The following is a 14,888-nucleotide window of genomic DNA, read 5'->3' as shown; positions in this document are numbered from 1 at the left end:
GGCTGGGCCGAGGCGGAGCGCGAGGCGGCGGCGGTGGCGGGAGGCGCCGCGGGACGAGGCAGCGGCCCCCGCCCCCCGAAGCCCTTCCCCGCGCGGGGCTGGGGAGCTCAGGGCGGGGAAGCCGCGTTGCCGCGCCACGTCCCTCGCCCGCCCCAGAGCGGGTTTTACAGGCGGCTCCAGTCTGGGGGCTTTTGTGTCTGCGACTCGGGAGCGGCGAGAGAGCAGACCTCCTCCTCAGAGGGCGCTGTGAGTGTGCCGCCAGGGCCGGGCCGCCAGCCTCCTGCCTCCCCTGTCAGCGGCTCCTGAGGCGGCGGCGAAGAAGAAGGAGTGGGAGGAGGCGGCGGCGGCGGCGCACTCGCCCTCAGCACATGCCGGCCCCGGGTGGGGGGTCGCCCCCAGGCCGCGCTCCCGGCCACCGCCGCTGAGCCCCGCCAGTGCCCGCACGCCGCCCCGCCGCCCCGAGGCCTCGTCCTCCTCCCAAACTTTGCAAAGTCGGCCCGCGTCCCCACTGCCCTCGGCCGTGCCTCGGCTCCGAGGCTCGCCTCGCAGCCGCAGCGGCCCCGCGAGGAGGAGGAGCCGCCGCCGCAGCATCAAAGAGACCGAATTCCCGCGGCCTGGGGGGGAGTCATGCTTTGCGGTCTGTAATGTCAGCAGAACAGGAGAAGGATCCCATTTCGCTGAAGAGAGTTCGAGGTAACCGAGAAGGGTGCCGGATTGGGGGAACCGGGGTGAGTGAGGTGCGCGGGGCCCCGTGCCCGGCCGCCGGGAGGCCATGGGGTTCTGTCCGGGCCTAACTCCGCGCAGCCCGCGTCCCGCCCGCGCCTCGGGGCCGAGGCTGCGATCCGAGCGCGCGGCCCGGGCGCCCGCTGGCCCCCGAGACATCCGCGCGGATCCCTCGCCTCCCGACTTTGTGTTTGGAGGCAGTTGGAGCCGCAAGCAGCATCCCTTCTTACCCCCTCCTCGCCCACCTCTCCTCGTTCTCAAAACACAGCACAATAGGCACCTCAAAGGGTGAAAAACAGACACCTCCTGGCAGAGACCTCGAACGATGCCCACCCCCTCAAAAAAAGTAAGTTGGAGTACACAAGAGTTGATGCTGTTGAAGAAGGGCTCCTGGGCTTTCACGGCTCTCCTGGCCCCCTTCTCGCCCCCCTACCCCGGCAAAGGCAACAGATATTCAGTTTATTTTCCTTAGGTTTAAGAGGAGAAGCTACAAATTCAGAAGGCATTTTCTCTGTTGGTTTATGGATAAGATATTATCTAAAATCAGTGTTATGCATGATTGATTTTCTTCTTTCTTGCACCCTGGTTAGGAATTTTCCGGTCGTCTTACTACCATCTAAGAAAAACCAGAGGGAACCATGTGTCAAACAAAAGATACTGCATATAAGTTCACAAAAGTCAAATGCCACCCGGAAATTGGGGGATGGCTTTTAGCTCTTAATAAGGTTAAGACTGAAAGTTCTAGAGTTGGAGTAATACTCACTGTTTATTAAGCAAATATTTATTGAACATCTACTATGTGCTAGTCACTGTTCTTGTTACTGGGATACAGCAGTGAACAAAGCAGATAGACGATCTTCATCTGGCAGGAGTTCACCCTCTTGTCGGATAAACAAATGATAAACAGTAGATACAGAATGTCAAATCGTAGGTGGTATGGTGGACAACAAAACAGGAATAGAGGAGAGGAAGTATGTGTGGGGGTGGGAAGTATGGATTGTATGTAAGGTGATCATGAAAGGGCTCACCTGGGAGATAATGTTTGAGCAAAGACCTAAAGGAAATGATAGAGTCAGGGCCATATGAATTCACGTGGGAAGAGCAGTCTCTGAAAAGCAACAGCAAATGCAAAGCCCCTGTGTCTGGAATATGCCCAGTGTATGCAATCAACAGCAAAGAAGCTATTGTAACTGCAGCAAAGTGAACAAGGAAAGAGTCCTGTGACAGGGGCTAAGGGGTAGGATCAAGAATTATTTGATTCTTGAAAAGTGAGCAAAGATGATAGATACCATTAAGAGTACATTTTGTCCATTTTTAAATTATAGCATTTTAATTGTAAAATTACAGTCGTTCAGTAGTCTTAATGCTGTCGACTATAGGATGATTGTGTATTAGAGGGCCTGGTGTGCCATTTAAAAGACTTTGGCTTTTACTCTGAGAAAAGGTCTGCAGAGTTTTGAGCATAAGAGTGAGTGATCTGACGTTTTAAACAGGGCATCTTAAGCTGCTGTGCGGAGAATAGACTGTGGAGAAAAGGCTGAAGCAGGGGAGACTAGTAGGGAGACGATTGCAGTAGTCATCCAAACAGGGTAAACAGGGTAAAGTGCTTTATAAATCAGTAAGTAGGAAGGTAAATTTCCTGCTGACTTAAGTGATGTAGAGATGAAGGACCACAGTCGTTCATTTTTGTTTTTGTTCAGTGTGACTAGAAATTAAACATGTATAGAACTGGCTTGTGACACACAATCCAAAAGACATCCACTCGAGTATTTTGGTAGAAAATGATTTTCTTAGCCATTTAAGAGAAAACATAATTTAGAGAATATTGTTTTTAAAGGCTTAATATCAGCACAACCTTTAATTTGGTGAAATATTTTAATTGTCTTTTTCTGTTTGTGGTTGTGAGTTGCCAAAGCCTTTAAGGAATAGACCTTCCTGAGATACAGTTATTCCCCTGATATTTTTGCTGTGTAATTTTGCCTACTATTATAAATTGTTTTGGGGTTAAAGGAAAAGAAAGAGCTATGAAGTTTATACCTTTGAACTGAATTATCAGTCCTAATCAAATTTAATTCTAAATAAAATGGATGAGTGTTTTATTGTGGGTCAAGAACACAGATATATCTTCATTTTGTTCCAACTGCTGTTAAGTTCTATGGCTTAGCTATTGGGGTTGGCTCCGGTGTCAGCTCAAGAATATTCTGAGAGTTAAGTACCAGAATAAAAGACAAAACACTTTTTAAAATAAAAAGTCAATATTTTTATGTTATGGGGAGAATTTTCTTAATGTCATTTTGTAATAATTAGAACATTCATTAAAAATTTTTTTGGATTATTTTATGATTAGCTCTTCTGAAGCACAATTCTGCTGAACTTTATTGCCCTGGAACTTTTTGTTATTTAATATAATTTATATCATCAGACTGCATGCAGGATGTGGTGTTTATAGGGCATAAACTCTGGAGCACTGCTTTTCAAACTGTTTCCCATCTGCTGATGTAGTAGAGACAGACCTTTTTAATGGTTGTGTATTTATTTTATATGTATTAAAAAAGTCACCAAATACGTTGCTTAGAATAAGGCTAAGATACATATGTGTATAAATACACACATATAGCAATTTAAATGAATTATTAACACACATATAGCAATTACATGAATTATTAAGAAAGTAATATAGGTAGAACTCAGATATGGCAAAATTAAAACATGAATGACTGAGGACTTTACAGTAGCATGCTCTGCAGATCAAAAGCATCATAATCACTTGTGATGCTTATTAAAATATAGATTCATGGATCTACGGAATCAGGACTTCTGGGATCCAGAGAGTCAGGACTTCTGCATCTTTAACAAGATCCCCAGGTGCTCCTTATGCATACTGAAGTTTGAGAAATGCTACTAATAGACCTAGATTACAAAGGTGTGAGTAGACCAGAAGCAGCTGGGCTGGCTGTGGTCTTCCAAACTGTCCTTATATTTTAACATTAGATTTAGAATTAATCTTCAGTGACACAGTATCTTACTCCTATTTTCTACCAGTTCTTAACACTCCACCCCCAAACCTTCAGCTTTTGATTATAAGACAGATCTGTGAGGACAGGTACTATGTCTTGATTATCTTATTTGCCTTGCCCATAGTAAATGTCAAATGAATGAATGAGTGACTATATGAATTATGCTGCTTTCTGATAGTCCATTGCCCCTCATACTACTTTTACTTGCCCTTTTCCCTTAGAATGTCAACTGTCATCGTTATTTTAACCAACACTCCCATTCTCCAGTTTTCCTAGAACTCTTTTAGGCATTGATCTGATGGCAATATTCATTCATTTATTCAACAAATATTTATTGGGCAATCACAGTGCCATATAGTGGGAATACACTGATTAAGATATGACACCTGGCTGGGTGCGGTGGCTCACGCTTGTAATCCCAGCACCTTGGAAGGCTGAGGCAGGTGGATTACTTGACTCCAGGAGTTCAAGAACAGCCTGGTCAACAACCTGTCTCTACTAAAAGCACAAAAAATTAGCTGGGCATGGTGGCATGTGCCTGTGGTCTTAGCTACTTGGGAGGCTGAGGTGGGAGAATCACCTGAGCCCAGGGAGGTTGAGGCTGCAGTGAGCTGAGATCACCCCATTCCACTCCCACCTGGGCAATTGGAGTGAGACCCTATCACGAAAAAAAAAAAAAAGGTACGACACCTGTCTTCAAGAAATTCTTAAGTCTAGTACAGGACAGTGACAAATAAATAGCTACAAATAGCATGGTAAGGGCTGTGATTATAGGAAATAAAGGAACACATGTTTTTGGGAATCAAGGAAGGAGAAGATTTCTAAGAAGCAGTGAGTTATTTTGTCTTAAGTGATGTACAGAAAGCATCAGAGGAGATAAAAATGTGAGAAAGGGTCTAGGAGGTCTCTTGTGATTTTGAGAAGGCAGTTTTAGGAGGAAACCACATTTCAAAGTGTTGAACATTAACGTGGGACCAGGTGTGGTGGTTCATGCCTGTAATCCCACCACTTTGGGAGGCTCAGGCGAGAGCATCGCTTCAGCCCAGGAGTTTGACACCAGCCTGGGCAACATACGGAGAACCCATCTCTACAAAGTGTAAAAATTAGTGGTGGTGTGCATCTGTAGTCCCAGCTACTCAGGAGGCTGAGGTAGGAGGATCCCTTGAGTCCAGGAGGTCGAGGCTGCAATGGGCCATGTTCACACCAATGCACTCCAGCCTAGGTAACAGAGCAAGACCCTGTCTCAAAACAAAACAAAACAAAAACAAACAAACAAAAATGTGGTGAAAGATTAAGTGATGAAGATGTGGCTTAAAACTTAAAAGAAGCTTGATGGTAGACAGAAAGACATAGCAAATATCTTAAAAAGAGAGTCAAGAGAAAATATGAGTCCTTTTTTTTCTTCATTGGAAAAAGACTTAAACATATTTGTAGATTTACAGAAGAACCCAATGTAGAAGGAGAGGGGAAAAACTGGAAAGACACCAGAAAGAGAGGATAATTCATTAATTAATAAAGCATTCAATACATGTTTAAAAAATATAGACCATGTGCTATACAATCATTCCAGTAGCTGAAGATGAGACAGACAAGGTTTCTGTTCTCATAAATCAGGTCTTTGCAGCGAAGGGAACAAGGTTAGCATCAGGTATACACATGGAAGTTTAGTCTTGGAGAAAAAGAGAATGGAGAAAGAAAGAAATTTAGAGATGAAGAAGGAAGTAGAGGGCATTTATTTCAGTGCTTTTAACCAGAGTTAGAAATAACATGGAAGGGATAAGGATGTATTTTAGAATGGAGTAGTACAGAAATGTCATAAAAGTTACTAAAAATGGACTTTACAAGAAAATATAGACTGTCTCGATGGGATGAATATAGAGGATTTGGATTAAGATTGGAGAAGGAGCATAATTTATGCAGTCACAAATTGGGGGTTGGGGAAGAGCCTGTGAGCGAAAGTCTGAAGGAAAGGATTTTTTGTTTTTGTTTTTAAAATTGGTCCATGTAAGAGCTAGGCAGATTATCAGGAAAGTGAGTTTGGTTTTAGACACATTGAATGAGTATCCTCCTGGGATATTCCAGTGTATACAATGGATGTATATGGTTTGGAACTGGGTTAAGTAGTCACACCCAGAAGTAGAGATCTGGAAGTCATCAGTAAACAGGTGAATACTAATTAATGCCTTGGGAGTGTATGAGGTCACGCAAGAGAGAGAGAGAAGTAAAGAAAGAAAAGCATTGAGAATACCAACTTTGGAAACACTAACATTTGGGAGACAAGGGGGGGAAAAGACGCTGAAAAGCAGAATGTGAAGGAGTAGTTAGAGAGGTAGGAGAAAACCCATGAGAGAGTGGTGTTATAGCTAATGAAGGAAGAATGGACTTATGAGGGGTAGATAAATGAATTTTATTTTTAATGTGTGGAATAAAATGTTTCTATCCATGAGATGTTCGTGATGCTTTCTCTCCCATTTTCCCTCTCTTGGGGAACATGGCCATCTTTATCCATCCCCTACTCCTATGCAACACTGTCCCAAAGTCCTAGAATTTCTCTCTCCTTAATTTTTTTTTTTTTTTTTTTTTTTTTTTTTTTTTTTTTGTAGATGGAGCCTTGCTCTGTCTCCCAGGCTGGAGTGCAGTGGCATGATCTTGGCTCACTGCAACCTCTGCCTCCCAGGTTCCCAGGTTCAAGCGATTCTCCTGCCTCAGCCTCCAGAGTAGCTGGGATTATAGGCACATGCCACCACGCCTGGCTAATTTTTGTATTTTTAGTAGAGGGGGAATTTCACCATGTTGGCCAGGCTGGTCTCGAACTCCTGACCTCAGGTGATCCGCCCACTTTGGCCTCCCAAAGTGCTGGGATTACAGGCGTGAGCCACTGCGCCTGGCCTCCCTTAATGTTTTGAACCCATTGACTTTCTTGACCTTTCCATAGCTGCTTCTTTATTTTAGGTTTTGCTTATCCGTTTGATTATTTCAGTAACCCTCTCATTGGTTTCATGGCTTCCCCCTTAGTCCCTCTTAATCCATTTCCACATTGCTACCGATAGTGATGAATAGCTTACCAAGTACTTTGCTGAGTGTTTTAAATGGATCTTCTTGCTTAATCCTCTCAGTAAATCTGTGAATTAGATATTATTATTGTTGGTTTACAGTTGAGGAATTGATGTTCAGAGAGGTTAAGTAGTATGTGCTTAAGTAACATATATAAGTTTACCCAGTGAGTAAGCAGCAAAGCCAGAACTCAAAATCTAGGGCCCAAGATCTTAGCTACTATGCTGCATTGCCATAGTGGTCCCCAAACACAATTGAGTCACGTTACTCTGTTTTGTAAAATTATTCAGTGGTTTCCTATTTAGAGTAAAAATCAAACTTTCTTATGTTGGCTCTTTTTGATTTGGCCCAGGTCTACCACTTAGTCCTCTATTCTTCACACTCCATGAAGTGCTTTCCCTATTTCTTATGCTCCAGTCCTACAGTATTCACACTTCCTCTCTAAATGTTGTCGTGGTCTCTCCTGCCTTTAAAACTTCCTTTGCATATTCTATCCCTTCTGCTAAACATGCCCTCTTTTTCTCCCACCTTTGGGCGATACTCATCCTCAAAGTTTCATCTCAGTTGAAATCTCCCAGGATGTTTTCCTGAGCTCCCCACTCAGCAAAGATTAGGTGGGAGTTCCTTATTCCCTCAGTATCCTGTGCTCATCTCTATCATAGTGTTTATCACATTAAACTTAAGAGTTTCAAAAGAAAAATATTGTTTCCTATAGGTTATAAGATCCTTACAGGGAGGAATTATTACTTTTATTTATTTTATACTTCCACAAGCTCAACAAATGTTTCTGAAATCCAATTTGATGAACATTAATGAAGAGGTTTCAGTAACTTCAAGGTATTAGTCTTCCTGGTTTGCTTTTCCCAGATGTGTAGAGAAGTTACCTCCTGGGAAGATGTACAGTTCTGTCTTCTGACATTCTTGTTTTAGGCAACCCGAGAGGTCTAAGTCATCTTTAACATCAAAATTAGCCTTAAAGTATGGTCAAGAATGATTTCAGATCTCCTTTTTTATTCCTAATCTCTGTAGATGTGTTAACTGCAATAATGAGAAACAGTACAGCATTGTAACTGTGAGCCTGACTGCCAAGGTTTTTATCCCAGCTCTGCCATTTATTAGCTGTATGGTCCTTGGCAAGTTACTTAACATCTCTGCGTCAGTTTCCTCAGCTGCAAAATGAGAATAATAATGGTACTTATCTCATGGAGTTGTTTGAAGGATTAAATTGGTTAATATGTATAAACCACTTAGAACATTGTCTTCTGCCTTCTAAGTTATCTGTTTGCTATTAACATCAGAAATAGGTCTAAAATACATATTCCGTTTAAGTAATGTGATCAACATTCCCTTTTAGGTATATTTAATCAATCAATAAATGTAAATAACCTACAGCAGATTCTTATTTTGATTAGGAGTGGGTGTGAAGAGAACAGAAATGGTTTTCTTCCTACAGAAAGAAAACAATGAACACAAAAAAAATTTTAAGCAGGAAACTCTGAGGTTTCACCGTTTTGTTGGAAGACAAATAGAAGCTGTTTATTGAATAATATTTATGAATATCTGCAATTTTATTCCCCATGATTTCTGAGTTTTTTTGGCTAAAAATTTGCCTGACTTCGTTCATGAAAGAAGTTCATTATCAGAGGTATTATTGTATAGTTATCTTCACATGTGAATACCATCCACCTACTCTCCTAAGCTTTACCTTTCTAAGCAACCTTAAACCCCATGGACCTCAGTAACACAAAGAGATAAGTGGGAGACCAGTGGAAATGTGAAGATTTGTTTTACAGAGGGAAATGTTAGATTCTTAAATATAAAATTAATACCATAAAACTCAATGTTCAAAAAAGAATTTTAGGTGGTTTTGCTCACAGATTGCTTGAAAATGAAAAAGTTATTTCAATGATTTCAAGCATCAGAATTTTGCTGTATAGTAAGTATAAGCAATTATTTGATTCTTGAAAAGTGAGCAAAGATGATAGATACCGTTAAGAGTACATTTTTTCCATTTATAAATTACAGCATTTTAATTGTAAAATTATGGTTCTTCAGTAGTCTTAAGAATGCTGTGGGCTGGATGTGGTGGTTTATGCCTGTAATCTCAGCGCTTTGAGAGGCTGAAGTAGTAAGATTGCTTGAACCCAGGAATTCAAGGCTGCAATGAGTTGTGATGGTGCCACTGCACTCCAGCCTGGGTGACAGAGCAAGACCCAGTTGCTTATAAAATAAAAAAGAATGCTATGAGTAATAATTTAGATGTCCTAGATTAGAGATTGGAGATTAATTTATTAATAGTTGTTTTATTTTTAAGAATTACCTTTTTCTATTTATACTTTTGTTAAAATGAAATACTCATGACATGTTAGGGAAGATAGGACTTTGAAGTTTGGCGCCTTCGTTTATTTATATAACCACTTTATTATTTGACTTCTAAGACCATTGCTAATTCTTTTTCCATGTCAGACTCATCACCATCTCAAGGTATTCACATTCAAGGACATCACATTTCTCTGTTCAATATGTGGGTATATGGTGTTACAGAAAAACTGCATGCAAATTATTAATCTGCAATCATCAGTTCATTTTATATGGACTACTGAATAATTATAAATTGATAATAGGTTTATTTAAACCATCAAATTTGAAAAAAAAATGACCTTGAGGAGAGCACTGGCTCTTACTGTCAATTCTTTATTTACCATCTTCCCAAGTGGGATTATAACAGCAAATTAAAATTAAAATATAGAAGTTCTTTTAATTTGAACCAGAAGTTTCCATTTCTGCCTTCTCTGAGTCACTGAGGAAGACTTAGTGTATGGATAAGATTTTAGGGAGGCAACTAGTATCTTAGAGGTAGATAAGCTTAGTTTTACTCAATTAACCAAAGAAGAAATAGATAAATTGGATTTCATCAAAATTTTAAAATTGTGAGTGTCAAGGGATACTGTCAGTAAAAATAGACAACCTGCACGATAGAAGAAAATGTTTGCAAATCTTGTAGCTAAAAGTTTAGTATCCAGAATATATAAAGAATTTTTATAATTCACAACAAAATACAACCTAAGAAATGAATGGCCAAAGGATTGAATAGACATTTCTCCAAAGAAAAGATATAAATGGTCCATAAGTACATAAAAAGATGCTTGGCATCATTAGTCATTATGGAAATGCAAATCAAAACCACAATGAGATATCACTTTATATTCATTCACTAGGAGGCTATATTAAAACAAAAACAGAAAAATGTTGGTGAGGATGTGGATTGTAACCCTCATACCTTGCAGATGAAAATATAAAATGATGCAGCCGCTGTGGAAAACAGTTTGGCAGTTTCTCAGAGTTAAACATAAAATTGCTATATGACCCAGTGATTCCACCTCTAGATAGATACTCAAGAGGATTGAAAACATGCTCATACAAAAACTTGAAAAACAAAAAAAGCTTGTACAAGAATATTTATAGAAGTGTTATTCATAATAGCCCTAAAAGTGGAAGTAACCGAAATGTCCATCAGCTAGTGAATGAATAAACAAAATGTGGTATATTTATATATTGGAATGTTAATCAGCCGTAAAATGAAGTGAAATACTGATACATGCTACAACATGGATGAACCTTGAAAATGTTATGTTAAATGAAAGAAGCCATATACAAAAAGCTACATATTGTATGATTCCATTTATATGAAATGTCCAGAATAGGCATATCATAGAAAGTAGATTAAGGTTGAAGTGGGTGGATCACTTGAAGTCAGGTGTTGGAGACCAGCCTGGCCAACATGGTGAAACCAGGTCTCTACTACAAATACAAAAATTCGCCAAGCGTGGTGGCAGCCACCTGTAATCCCAGCTGCTGGGGAGGCTGAGGCAGGGAAATTGCTTGAACCTGAACCTGGGAGTTAGAGGAGGTTGTAGTGAGCCAAGATTGTGCCACTGCACTCCTGCCTGGGTGATGGAGCGAGACTGTTTAAAAAAAAAAAAAGTAGATTAGTAGTAGGGGGTGGGGGAATGAGGAGTGACTGTTGATGGGATAGGGTTTCTTTTGGGGATGATGATAATGTTCAGGAATTAGATGGTAATGATGGTTATATAACCAGGTGAATAAAAATCACCGACTATACACTTAAAACAAAAACCTAGTTTTAGATTTCATTGCTTCTTTTGACCAATGGTGTGACTGCTTTACATTTATTTTTCTTAACTTTTAAAAAATTGGGAATGACTTGCTTTGTGAACTCAAAAGTATCTGAGACAGATTTCAATCAATTTAGAAAGTTTATTTTGCCAAGGTTAAGGATGCACCCATGACACAGCCTCAGGGGTTCCCGAGCCCAAGGTGGTGGGGATACAGCTTGCTTTTATACATTTTAGGTAGACATGAGACATCAACTAATATTGAACATTGGCTTGGTCCAAAAGAAGCGGCGGGGTGAGAGGTAGGCAGGCATCCAGGTCATAGGCAGATAAGAGACAAAAGTTTGCATTCTTTTGAATCCTTGATCAGCCTTTCACTGAATACATAATTTAGTCTGGCTCAGTGAATCTCCATTTTTACATAAACAACAGGGCAGAGAAACCGATCAGATATGCATTTGTCTCAGATGAGCAGAGGGATGACTTTCTGTCCCACATCTTTGAAGATAAGCTATCAGTTTACATTGGCAGGGTGAAATTCAACAGAACTCTTCCTTGTGAGCAAATCGTGAGGGAGGTATGTAGTTTTTTTAAATCTTTGTTGCTATCTTATTTAGGAATAGAATGGGAGGCAGGTTTGCCTAGCTACGTAGTTCTCAGCTTGACCTTTCCCTTGGCTTAGTGATTTTGGAGTTCCAAGATTTATTTTACTTTCACACCTACCTCATAGGTTTATGAAGATTAAGGAAAAGAACATGGATGTTGTATCCAACAGACTTCTAAGTTAAGATGATGGAACAAGGCTACTTTACAGAATCTTTTCCCCCACTTCTCTTTTTTTTTTTTTTTTTTTTTTTGAGAAGGAGTCTTGCTCTGTCGCCCAGGCTGGAGTGCAGTGGCACAATCTCGGCGGCTCACTGCAACCTCCGCCTCCCGGGTTCAAGCAATTCTCCTGTCTCAGCCTCCCAAGTAGCTGAGATTACAGGCACCCACCACCACGCCCAGCTAATTTTTGTATTTTTAGTAGAGACAGGGTTTCACCATGTAGGCCAGGCTGGTCTCAAACTCCTGACCTCAGGTGATCTGCCCGCCTTGGCCTCCCAAAGTTCTGGGATTACAGGCATGAGCCACCATGCCCGGCCTCTCTCTTTTTTAAATTAACAAACTTCAACAGCTTTATTGATGTTAATAGTAATGATAGTTTCTGGCTGATGGGACTTGAAATGTAAATCAACTAGGATTTGGTCAGGAAACAGAAACCACATCAGTTATTTTTAACAAAGAATTTAATATAAAGTATTGTTAACAGAGATTTAAGTAACAAAAATAAGATGCTAAAGTTTTCACAGAGATAGCAACTGTGAGAACTAGCTGCCATTCCTAAGGCTGTGAAACAAAGGAATGAGGCTGAAATTATTAAATTGTACAAACTCAGAGGAGGGGCCCTGTGGAGTGTAAACTCAGATCTCGGAGAAAGGAATACTGTTTAAGCTGGTATTAATACCTCTGGGCTTGGAAGAGCAGCCCTGTAGGCCTGGGACCCAGACACCTGGTGCAGCTGTCTCTGAGGAGCGCAGAAATCTGTTTCTGCAAGTGTTGGAAATACTGCAAACTAGATTTACCGCAACTGCTATGACTGAAACAAACTGCCAATGCAGGAGAGTAGACATCAGGCCAGGGGTGCCATGGAGAGGAACAGAAGGAGCGTATTCATTTTTCTCCTCCAGCCTTCCAGTCTCCCTCTGGCACACCTTATTGGCATAGCCTAATAGAGATCAAGCAGAGAGTATAGAATGATGTGAACAGGGTGATTGATTTTTTTCTTTGTATTTGTATGCATTGCTTATACTTCTTTATAATGAGCATGTCTATTTCCTGCAAAAACATAGTGATTTTTTTAAAAGTACTGACTACAGTATTTGTCATAAAGCTTGAAAAGCAAAGTAGTGTAGCCTAGGGGAGAGAATTGTACATTGCTACTCAGTGTGTGGTTGATGGACCACCAGTATCTATATTACCTGAGGGGGATTGTTAGAAATCCAAGTTCATGGGCTTTATCCCAGAACTACTCAGTCAGAATCTTTGGGAGTAGGACTCAGGAATCTACATTTCAACACACTTTTGGGGTAATCTTTATGCATACTGAAGTTTGAGAACCGCTGATACATAGTTTAAAACTTCATATATAGGCTTTCGAGTCAGAAAGACACAACTCTGTGACCTTGGGCAAGTTAGTTAAATCTGAGCCTCTGTTTTCTCATCTATAAAATGGGTATAGCCATAGAATTCTTTGAGGATCAGATGAAATAATGTATATAAAGTGTTTATCCCAGTATCTGACACAGTAAACATTCACTGAATTAGTATTATCAAATGGTAATCCTCTTCCCTTCAATTTTGTAACAATCTGGTATTGTGGAAATTGTCTTAGTTTTTGTCTTTTAATTGTTAATTAACTGTTGAAATATACTATAGCAAATGAAGGAACGAACAAAAACAAAGACACTTGGACTCAATTTAATTCAGCAAACATTTATTGCCTATGGATATGGCCATATACTGTGGGTAGATAAAAAATAAATGACATTAGCTGTCCTCATAAAGATATCTTTATATATCATATATCTTTGAAGATATCTTTACGTATCATATACACACAGACACACACACATATATACAGTATACCTTTGAACAACATGGGTTTGAACCTGAAATTTTTTGAAGAATTGCAACAAATTGAAAAAACTCAACAGATGAACCCTGTAACCTAGAAATACCAACAAATTAAGAAAAAGTTAAGTCTGTCATGAGTGCATAAAATATATGTAGACACTAGTCTACTTTATCATTTACTACTGTAAAACGTACACAAATCTATTATAAAAAGTTAAAATTTGTCAAAACTTACACACACAAGCATTTGCAGACCCTACGGGGCACCATTTGCAGTAGAGAGAAATGTAAACAATGATGCAGTATTAAATCATAACTGCATAAAATTAACTATACTTACTGTACTACTGTAATTTCATAGCCACCTCCTGTTGCTATTGTGGTGTGGTCAAATGTTGCAAGTATCTGCTTAAAATACCACATGGTGCTAATCATCTCTATGAAAGCAGTTCATTTCTCCAGTAAATTGCACATCACAGTAAAAAATAGTATCTTTTGGTTCTCACATATTTTTCATCATCTTTAGTGCTGGACCATAAACCTTAAATAACATCATGGGACCCATACAAAGTGCCACTAGTGATGCTAGAAGTGCTCCCAAGAAACAGAAAAGCCATGACATTACCAGAAAAAGCTGAATTGCTTGATATGTACCGTAGATTGAGGTCTTCAACCTTGGTTGCCCGCCATTTCAGACAGATGATTCATCTTGTAAATAGACAATGAAAACATATAGTATGATAAATATAGTACTATAAATGTATTTTCTCTTTCTTATGATTTCTTAATTATATCTTCTTTTCTCTAGCCTACTTTATTCTAAGAACACAGTATGTAATACAACATATAACATAAAATGTATTTGTTAATCAACTCTTTATGTTATCTGTTAAGGCTTCCAGTCAACAGTAGCCTATTTTAGTAGTTAAGTTTTAGGGTAATCAAAAGTTATGCATGGACTTTTGACTGTACAGAGGATCAGAGCTTCTAACACCTGCATTGTTCAAGAATCAACTATATCACAATGTATATAGTTCAAGGATCAACTATATCCATCCATTGTTGACAAATGCTTATGTTGTTTCCATGTCTTGGCTCTTGTGAATAATGTAACAAACATGGGAGTGCACATAACTCTCTGAGATACTGATTTCATTTCCTTTGGATGTATATCCAGAAGTTGGATTACTGGATCATAAAGTAGTTCTATTTTTAATTTCTTGAGGAACTTCCAAGCTTCTCTTTAATGGCTGTACCAACTTACATTCCCACCAGCAGTGGATGA

General features: G+C 39.8%; 1 protein-coding gene across 4 annotated transcripts in view; it reads left to right on the top strand.

Moving 5' to 3' along the window:
* Positions 1-14,888, top strand: part of PYGO1 (pygopus family PHD finger 1) — a 44,570-nt gene that overhangs the window by 767 nt on the left and 28,915 nt on the right. Inside the window, exon 1 of one of the 4 annotated variants that reach the window (XM_009249860.4) lies at positions 18-693. The exons of 2 other annotated variants lie outside the window; for them this stretch is intronic. In XM_009249860.4, the coding sequence (XP_009248135.1) occupies positions 645-693 (49 nt within the window). In that variant the 5' untranslated portion in view covers positions 18-644. Of the gene's footprint in view, positions 1-17; positions 694-14,888 lie in introns of those variants that run through there. One more of the 4 variants, XM_063716665.1, reaches the window with a different exon arrangement.

This window comes from Pongo abelii, chromosome 16, assembly GCF_028885655.2.
Source record: "Pongo abelii isolate AG06213 chromosome 16, NHGRI_mPonAbe1-v2.0_pri, whole genome shotgun sequence".
Lineage (NCBI taxonomy): Eukaryota > Metazoa > Chordata > Mammalia > Primates > Hominidae > Pongo > Pongo abelii.
This window is presented reverse-complemented; position numbering and strand designations above follow the sequence as displayed.